Raw genomic sequence first — 10032 nt, forward strand, 5'->3', positions numbered from 1 at the left:
TTTTGTTTTGGGGGCCACAAGCGGCAGTCACAGGGACAGAGGGGGCACGACAGAGCCGCTGGGGTCCCCTCGCACAGCCGCCCCCGGCTCCCTCAACCCGCTTTCCTCCCTCCCCGCCCCGGCGGCGGGAATCGCCTCAGGGCGGCGCGCGGCCCTCACCGTCGCGCGCGGCCCTCACCGTCCCGCGCAGCCGCACACGCAGGCGCGCGCCGCCGTTCCTGCCCCTGCCCCTGGCCCTCGCGAGCCACCGTAGGAAGAGGCGACGCGGGCGAAGTCGGGTAAGGGGGGGGGGGGGTGTAGGCCGCGGCGGTTCCGCTTCCCCCGCCGAGCCCGATGTGAAGCGCCCCGCGGCGGGACCAGCGAGCGCGGCCATGAAGAAGGACGTGAGGATCCTGCTGGTGGGAGAACGTGAGTGCGGGAGGGACCGGACCGGCCGCGGGGCAGGGCGGGGGCCGAGGCTGTGGGACAGGGCGGGGGCCGTGGGTGAGGGGGAGCCGCTGCCGCCATGCCGCCGGCTGTCACATCGCCCCGGGGCGGCGCGTCCCTCATCGCTGCCTTGGCTCCTTCGCCTCGGGGCGGGGAGGCCCGTCCAGAGCGGCCGGGAGAGGAGCGGAGTTGCCTGGCAGCGGTTGAGGCCGGGAGCTCCGTGCGCGGCTCCAGCGACGGGAGGGAGGCGCCGGCGGGCCCGGCAGCTCCCGGGTTCTCGGCCGGCAGCTCCCGGCTTCTCACCGCACCTTGGCGGGATACCGAGCGTGGAAGTCAGTTTGCGGAGTTGATGTGCTTTTTGCACCTCCCTGGAGACGAGTCGAGGATTAAATTCTTCCTCTGTGTTTGGCCGAGTCCCGTTTCAACTTTTTTGTCTTGGAAGCCAAACTTCAATCTTTCTTATTTCCTATGTCTGGAAATCAGCGGCCAGATGTGCTCCGGGCGGTTGTCAGTCGGGTGTTGTGGACTTGAGGGTAGAACAGGGAGCCAGGTCCCTGCTTCTGCCACTAAACTGTATGACCTTGAATAAACAGCACATACTTATGTGCGTTCCAAAGTTACGGTGAGTCTGTGTTTTGTCATATGTTCCTAAAATTATGTCCTTAAGTTACCCAAATAAGTGATTAGCCTTTCAAAGGTACAGCTTCGTATTGATGTAAATAGCAGCAGGGAGGTCCCGTTGTTAGTTTGTAAAGTGGGCTGAAGTTCCTTACAGGAAAAGAATACGGAGTAATTACCAAGTGTTATTAGTAAAATTACCTACTTATACTAAGAATGTAGTACTACTGACAAAGCTTTCCCGAAAACTGAATGCCTCATGTATATTTATATGCAGTTATGCAGTTATTTTATAAGTGCAGGTTGGCTCTGTACTGCCAGGAAAGATATCTGTGACTTCTTTTTAGAGGAATCTTCAGAGCGATGGTACTGATGCAGAAGGAGTTAACTCACGAAGCTTTTATTTGCCTAGATTTACTGGGTTTATTTAGAAATGTAGTTGTGCATTTGAATACACAGGTGCATTCCTTTTCAGAAGGTATGCCTAATTTTCCTTAGTGTCTTTGGCAATGGCATGTTCTGAATGGACTCTGTACAGTGGTTTAAGTACAGGTGTAACAGGTGCTTTGATTTGGCAATTATGTTCACAGTGTGTCCAAATGAAAATTTCAATGCCAGGGGTCTCTTAAATATAGCAGGATATAGTACGTGGCCCATGTCAGAGATTGTGAACATCTTTCGATTGTATTTTTGTTGGAATTGTAACAAACAGAAGGGAGAAATTTGTTTTACAAATCAGTGAGACTTGTCAGTTGTACTGTTCCTTCTGTTCTGTGTACATGTGTTACATACATATGTGAGTCTGAAAGCACACGTTAGTCTAGACCATGTAATGCTTGTTAGATGAGAACAGCAGACTGTCAGGTCAGGCTCTGAAATACTATGTGAAGATCTTTTCTTGTCAGCCTCTTCCAAAGCACAGCCTTTTTCATCCCCAGTGGTCTATATTTTAGGTTTAAGGTTATTTTAGTCTTAGTATACAGTGGTGCAAACATGAATATTTAATAGCCAATAATTTTCAGAATATGTTCAGCGTGTTATTTTATGCAGGATGACCTAAGAGACTTACATAGGAAGAAAAAGACGAGTTAATTATCATGAAGTGCTGTGCTGTTCCCTTCATCCTAGTCAGCCAACATTTAGGCTGTTATTTCTAGGACTGTAAACAGACTTGGAAAGGCAAATGGTTGACCTAGATTCAAGCAAAATAAACCGAATCTCTACAATTGAACCTACTCTAGAATATTAAGTGTATCAGCTTATAAATACCAAACATCTTTACTAACCAGCAGTTCATAGTCTTATCCTTTCAGTAATATAAAATCAATGAAATGAGTTTCTATATCTGCAAAGCCAACATGTTTTGCTACTGTTTCAACTTAAAGCTGACTTGGTCAGATGCAAAATACATAGCACCATTTTCAGTAATTATCTAATAACATTTGCCTATCAGGAAAGTACATATCTTTTTTTCCTATGGAAATAGGAGAGCTTTTAAAGTTCTTTCAATTCTGTCAGGATGAAACTTAAGGTGCAGTTGATGCAGGAGGACACTTAGCAGTGTAAATTGTGGTTTTAGTTCATACGAGCATCTTGAATGAAAACACAGCCCAATTGTTGTTATAAAACCTGCATCTTACTGCTCTCCAGCTGATGCCACTGGGAAAAACTTACAACTGTTCTCCCTAAGGAAAACAAAAGTCTTCCTCCCCAGGGCAACTTTTCCTTTACTTTTCATAATTTTGTAATAACTGCTCGTTAACTTACCATGATGAAGAGAAGCTTTTGTTTCTGGATGTCAGAAGGCCCTTTGTTACTATGCCAAAAATAAACTTGGATAAGTTGAATGTACTTTGACTAGATCATCAGTTCAGTAATACTAGTTGTACAATTTCATCTCTTCTTCTTCCTCCCATATTCAGAAGTATATACAATTAAATAGGCAAGTGTAAATGCAGTGATATCAGCAAAACGACTTCTGTCAGTTGGTGACAGTTGATACTGTTTTCAGTATGAACAGTGACGCGGGCTCTGACTGTGAGCACTGTACTGGTTGGTAAAACTTTTCAGTATGAACAGTGACGCAGGCTCTGACTGTGAGCACTGTACTGGTTGGTAAAACGTGTGCTAGTGAAGGTGCTGTGTGTCCAGGATGAGGGTTTTTTGCTTGAACTGAGGTCTATCAGAAATAGACAAGCCCAGATAATATTTGAATCTGAACATTTCGTTTTTTTAAGAAATGTCTTGAAAACAACTAACACAGTAATAGTCTCTCAAGGCTTTCAAAGGAATGGGAATTTGACAGATGAAGACTTTTAGAGAGAAGGGAACCCTGAGAAAAGTTACCAACTCTTGATTTTAAAAGGTCACTTGAAATATTCTCAAAACCAAGCAATCCAACTGTGATATCAGATGTCTGAACTTTGCAGGTAAATGGAATAATTTATTTGACCGAATAGAGTTGCATTTTAAAGCAGAGATGATCATCTTCTGGATTAAGAAAAGTATTACTTTAGAGGGGTTGGTGATTTGTTTGCTTTTTTTCACTTCTTGTGGGGGACGGCTCGTTTAAATCAAGGAGATTTTGCTCTTGCACTTTCAAAGTAGCCAAACTCGTTTCTGGAGATTTTGTCCATTGATGACAGAACCAAGTCTTCTTGTCTAGCTCTTATCCTTGGTAGTTTAGGTCTGAAGCGCAATCATCACGTCAAGAACACTATAAAAAGAGTTAATTGCTAAATTCCTTTCTGTGAGCCTTCTTTGTTTCTATTTATTAAGTTGTATTAATGCATTTCTAGTTTGTTTTGAAATTTTGTTTTGTTTGCTTAAATTTTCCATGCTAAGGTTAAAATTGGCTAATTCTTTTGTGTAAGAGCAGGATTTGATTCCCATCTGGATTAAATGCAGAAGTGTAAAATGGACCTTAAGATTTTACAATAAAAGAATTAACAAGAGAATTGCTGTCATCCATATTTAGTGTGTTTAAACAACAGATGAAAAGCCTTTAACATGGTCAGTTGGAAAATGTTTTTAAAATACTTCCCATTTTAAGATGGGATACAACTATTGAGTGTAACAAAACCAAATTATCTAATCTCTGTTTTTAATGCTTTTGCAGCCAGAGTTGGGAAGACATCACTAATAATGTCTCTTGTCAGTGAAGAATTTCCAGAAGAGGTAGAGCATCCTTATTTGTTTTCTGTGTTGTGTTTCTATCCTGTTGTATAGGTTTCTTTCAAAGTGCAAGTTAATAGTTTTCACTTTAAGATAATGTTTCCTATTTAGAAAAAATTGAAGTCTAAAACCACAATGATGGCATCTGGAAGAGTGATGCAGGTTAATTTAAATATATTTCTTTGTGAAGATTAGGAATTTAAATTTTTTCTAAGTTACTTTCTTGTTTTTCACATGGTTAATTAAACTAATTTTTGCGGAATGCCAGGGTTTTTTTAAGCAGCTGAAACTGGTCATAACTGGCAGCATATTTCAACATTAGAGATTCATATATGGGAAGGTGTTGAAAGAAGACAACACTCAGTTTTTTTGTCGTGTTTTATTTAAAGAGCAAGTAGATTGAAGAATGAACGAAAATGAGGAATTAAAAAGTCACATTGTATAACTTATATTTAACCATTTTTTGTGTACTAAGTTCTATTTTTGAAGAATGTTTTCCTGATTCTTTTGAAGTAAAAAATGCCCAAAACTCTTACTGTTTTTTTCCAGAATAAAAGCAAAACAACTTCTATGTTTTATTCCTTTAAAAAAGCAGCACATAGTTCTCTCTGTGCCATAAAAAGTACTGCAGCTGCTGCAAATAGTTAAGCTTTTTACATATAAACATGAATGTTTATTTCTTCTGATCACAAGTCTTAAAATAGACATCATGTGCTGCTCTTTGAATCTACACTGCACTGTGTTTAATGCAAATCAGTAGGTTACCACAGTTCATGAGTCAGGTTTAGATTGTTACCGTAATTGAATTTAGTTCCAAACCTTACAGGTAAAAAGGAGCTCCAGTTTCTGTTTGTTCTTAAACTGTTTAGGGACCGGTTCCTTTGACAGGTTTTTTGTTGATGTGTTTAATGAATATTAGGCCTCTATTCACCTCTCATCTTCTTTCTGCTGTGTAATCTAGAATATTTCCCTAAATTCATGTTAAGAGAAAAAGCATCATTTATATAGAACACAGATTCTGTCTGAAATTACAGAAGTAACTGTTAAAAAATACTGCATCCTATATAAACTGCTGAAAGAGACACGTACAATCCTGCAGGTTAGTCATGCAGGTCGAAGCTATTGGGTATGTGTAACAGACATTTCAGACTTTGAAGTGGTGTTTAATATAGTGGGTATTATCAGTAGTCATTCTCCATGAAGATATAAGTAGAGCCTGAAGCGTTACAAAGAGCCATTCTTCCGGTAATTGGCTTTTCTTTTTTCCCTTTTTTAATAAAAGAAAACAAAAGCATCATGAAAGTTCAGTGTCAGCAGGTAAAGGGCAATAAATAGCTTTGCAGGAAGTTTTCATTAAAATTAGGTTTCAATTGATTCTTCCTGAATATGGATTCGTGTTCTCTGGAAGAATTGGCCAGCGATCATAGCTAGTTTACAGTATTTTGCAGAACATGCTTTTTATTAGTATCATGTTTTGCTTTGCAGGCTTTTCTGAACGTAATGTTTAGCATTCTGTCATAAGCAGGGAAGTTGTCAGGTTATGGTTATGTAAGAATTGAGATTTGTATTTTGTCATGCTTGTCTGCTGTATCTTGAATGTTTTATTTTTTTTGTTTAACAACTCATGCACTGTTCTCAGGGGAAGTTCTTGTACTGATTTCAGCAGGAGTGGTATCAGGATACCTTCTGCAAAAATTAAAACATTTAAACATAGACTAAACAGTATTTAGTTTGTCAATAATGTCGTGCTAACTCTGATGTTACTCTCCTGCTAAAGAATGTTGTAGCCCTTTGAAGTAATTGGTTGAATTTGATAACCCCCCCAAATTTTAGAACTTTTACTTGCATGACTTTTTTGTTTAAAGTAAATTGCAATTCAGGGTTTGTTTATGTTTTTCACTCTTATTCAATGAATCCTTTAACAACATTGCTTTCTTGCAAGACATACAGGAAGTTCCTTACTCAGTAAGTAGATCAATAAAGATGAGAAAGTAGCAGTGACTTTCAGTACATTGCAAAAAAAAAAAAATCCCCAAAGTACTTGAACTACTACTAAGCTGTTCTATTTAAAGCTGACTAATTGACAAGTGTAGTACAGTATATGACTTTTTCGACCATCTGAATTTTCTGGATTATCTTTAAAGGCTTTTTCTTGCTGTTTCTTTACAACCCAAGGTTCCACCACGTGCTGAAGAAATCACCATTCCAGCTGACGTCACCCCTGAAAGAGTGCCAACCCACATAGTGGATTATTCAGGTAAGGACTACACAATACCGTTACTGTTTGACTGATTTGGTATGGAATTGTTTGTCTAACTCAATAGCCTCTTTAACAGTCATACTGGTGTGGGACCACAGCTACACGTAGGAAAAGACTAGATTAAAGTAGAAAATCATGGGATAAAACTAAATCAGATGGTGAAGGCTGGTCCTGCTAATTCAAAGCCTAACATTAACTGCTTTGGTACCTCCATGAAAGACAGTCAGAGCAATGTTCCAGTGAACTTGGCATTCTTTGTGTGATGGACATATTTACAGGTTCAGACAAAGGTAAATACATTCATAGAATTCAAAACTTTTTTTTGTTTTTTTTTTTTTCAGTGAAGAAATTACTAAGATGCAGGAGACTATGTACCTTATATTCTCTCTCTTTCTAACTTTCTACATTTGAACACCTTATCCTTTTTCAGTTTCATATTTTGTATTTTTGGGTTTTGGTATATTTTTAATCTCCTTGACCTTACTGAATAGATAAATAGGCTCGGTATCAAGGTTCATATGCTATCATAAATATATGTAACTGTTGCACAGCTAGAAAAACCCTTCCACCATTTATAGTGACAGCCAATTAGGCCACGTTAGCAGATTCCTTCCTGTCTTCTCTCTCCCACCCCTGCTGAGGAAATATCTGTGGTGTGTTTACCTATTTGGAGCAAAGAAATAATGCGTTGTTTTTTTTCTTGGACTTAAGCTTAAATCTATGTGGAGTGAGTTTTTCTTTCTATTGAATGAAATGTTTCATAGATTCAGTTAAGAGAAGCTTGGTCTCACTAAAATAAAAAATCATCAACACAGGAATAAAGTTAATATATCCCATGTTCTATTGTAAAAGTTTACATTATAGAACTACGTTGCTACTTATTATGTTGATAAAAGTAGGGGGATGCCAACCATGACTCATTCCAGGGAGAACCTGTCTACAAATTTGATTATTCCTCTTTAAAATAGCTGCTAAAAAAAACTTGTGTGCCACACTGTTTCTGTTTTGTAAGTTAATGGATCAATTTAATTATTGTTGCAGCAGAAGCAGTCTTTATTGCATTTTATAAAAAGACATTTCAATTAAATAACAAGAACTTTCACAGGGCTATCTTACGAATATTGTGAAATACCCTAGTTCAGTTTCTTAAGTTTTTCAGTTTTCTTTGCAAAAATGGTTAGTATTAATGAATGCCTTATTCTATTGAATGTAGAAGCAGAGCAAAGTGATGAGCAGCTTTACCATGAAATATCACAGGTAAGTGTATTTTAGCATTTACTAGACAATAGTTTCTGCTTTTGGAGCAATCTTTCCTTTTAAGTTCTCTGTATTAGATGGGCTTCAGTTTGAATTGAAGAAAAAAAGACCTCTCTTGCTTTTTCTTGCTTGGCATTTCATTTTGGTTTGGTTTGTGCCCTCTGCTATAGTATAGTCTATTTAAGAAAATTAAGTACTGCCACTGTGTTGGTGAATTGTGCTAAAGCTTTGGTCCTCCAAGGGAAAGGACAGGCTTAAATACCTTTTAATCAGTAGGCCAAGGGATTCACAGTTTTTTTTAAAGAAATAATCCTACCCTGGAGAGATCCATTTCACTTCTTTCTGTCATGTTGTGCTATTGTATTTACAAATAGCACAGGATTCTTCATAATTTTATGATTCCTTCTGTTTCCTATTGTCAGGTTTTTCTAAGCACCTTTGTGCATTTTCTGTACAGTCTGTCATGGTGTGTGTTCCATTTCTGGCGTTGAGTTTGGTACTTGAGTGGAGGCTGCAAATAATGATTCTTCAGTTTAGATTTCTTGATAGCCTTTCTGCAGGCACAAGCTGTGAATGTCTTGCAGCCGTAAGCCTGCAAGTCAGGCTTTTTGGCACTTCTCAACATATAAATTATTTGGTTTAAGCTGTTGTTCAGGCTACAAGTATCTTAAACAAGTCAGGGGCACAGTTTTTGACTAATGGTGGAGCTGTTCTTACTCTGGTGTTACGTATGGTTCTTGATTGTCTCTGTTGCTCTTAGAGTCTGTAAAGAGTGGAATCCCATGCCTTTCCTTTCTTTTCATTTTAGGCGAATGTGATTTGTATAGTATATGCTGTTAACAACAAGAATTCTATTGATAAGGTATGGTAACACATTTTACCCAGTTACTGCTTGAGCTGTAACTTCTGCACTGTTAATTGTTGGCAAGCTGAAAACTGTATTAGACATGTGAAATGCAGTAGACAGTGTTTGAGATCAAGCTGTTAAGAGATCACATAGGTGTCTTATTGCTTCTGGTCCATTGCAACATCCGAGTTTTTAGTCATTTCAGTCACCTGAGAAAGTTGCTCATTAATCGTCTCCAGTTTTTGTTTCCTTCTTTGTGGGGTAAATGTGTACCTTCTTGGGAAAGAAGCAGTAGCAGTTGTAGTCAAACTTGTGCACAAGTTAGTCATGTGAAATTTGAAAATGTAATTTGAAAATGTATTTTTCATTTTTGTTTTTAATCCCACTTTAGGTAACAAGTCGATGGATTCCTCTCATCAATGAAAGGACAGACAAAGATAGCAGGTGCATAAGTAAAGATGAGAAGTGTGAATTAGGCTGCACATCGATGGGTGTCAATGGACAGTGTTGAGGATGTTAATTGTTTAAGAAAATCAAATTCTAAACTTAAAGTTTCTATAAGAAGTCCAAGCAACAAGAGATTTAAAGTATGTAGGTCTGTTACATATGCCAGCAATGCTATGTATTTTGAATTTCATGGGCGGCTTTTACCAGGTGTGTTTATATTTGTTATGGTATCGCTGGTTTTGGCTACATGGTCTGTATAGCTTTTCTACTGATGTTGGTTTTGTATAATAACAATATGATTAGTTACTTTTGTGTTTAATTGTGTGTATTTTGCAGTATCAACACGAAGTATGCTTCTGTCTTAAGTGTTTACAGTTTACTTCAAACTGCTATCAATTTTGCCTGTTGGCTGCCAGTGATATTTAATTACATCATGAAAATAATATAATGGCTTCTGGTGGGAGGCAGAATGCTAAATTAAGACAGATCTTTTTATCCCTTTGTCTTTAAAGCTCTTAACCTTTTTGTTTTGTTTTGTTTTTTGTTTCCAGGCTTCCTCTTATATTAGTTGGAAACAAGTCTGATCTAGTGGAATATAGCAGTATGGAAACTATCCTTCCCATTATGAATCAGTATACAGAGATAGAAACATGTGTAGAGGTATGCAAGAATTTATGAAATTAGAAAGAGTAACAAAAAATATATTCTTGCCACGCATGTATGGCAACTTTTTAATAGCAAAGGTGGTATTATTTAAAAAAAAATATTCAAATATAAGCCATTATCTTGGTGACTTTATATGTTATTTCTCTTTAGAGAAGATTACGCTATTATATAGTCAAATGTTACTGCCAAATTCCTCTAATATTTAGTGCCTCCTCACATCCTTGCCTTTAGCAAGTGTTTTAAATTTAATACTAAGCCTGACAGATGTCTGCACAGTATTAAAAATTGGATTAATATTTGTGGATATGCTTCTTTTTTTTTTTTTTTTTTTATTAGA

The 10032-nt window shown here is 38.3% G+C and overlaps 1 protein-coding gene across 5 annotated transcripts in view; it reads left to right on the forward strand.

Moving 5' to 3' along the window:
• Positions 1 to 267: 267 nt before the first annotated feature.
• Positions 268 to 10032, forward strand: part of RHOT1 (ras homolog family member T1) — a 27876-nt gene continuing 18111 nt past the window's right edge. For 3 of the 5 annotated variants that reach the window (XM_014952836.1, XM_014952865.1, XM_014952856.1), the window contains exons 1-7: positions 268 to 408; positions 4163 to 4221; positions 6394 to 6475; positions 7692 to 7735; positions 8544 to 8597; positions 8974 to 9026; positions 9581 to 9689. In XM_014952836.1, the coding sequence (XP_014808322.1) occupies positions 372 to 408; positions 4163 to 4221; positions 6394 to 6475; positions 7692 to 7735; positions 8544 to 8597; positions 8974 to 9026; positions 9581 to 9689 (438 nt within the window). In that variant the 5' untranslated portion in view covers positions 268 to 371. Of the gene's footprint in view, positions 409 to 786; positions 1049 to 4162; positions 4222 to 6393; positions 6476 to 7691; positions 7736 to 8543; positions 8598 to 8973; positions 9170 to 9580; positions 9690 to 10032 lie in introns of those variants that run through there. The other 2 variants (XM_014952876.1, XM_014952846.1) reach the window with 2 other exon arrangements.

This window comes from Calidris pugnax, unplaced genomic scaffold, assembly GCF_001431845.1.
Source record: "Calidris pugnax isolate Ruff unplaced genomic scaffold, ASM143184v1 scaffold9, whole genome shotgun sequence".
Lineage (NCBI taxonomy): Eukaryota > Metazoa > Chordata > Aves > Charadriiformes > Scolopacidae > Calidris > Calidris pugnax.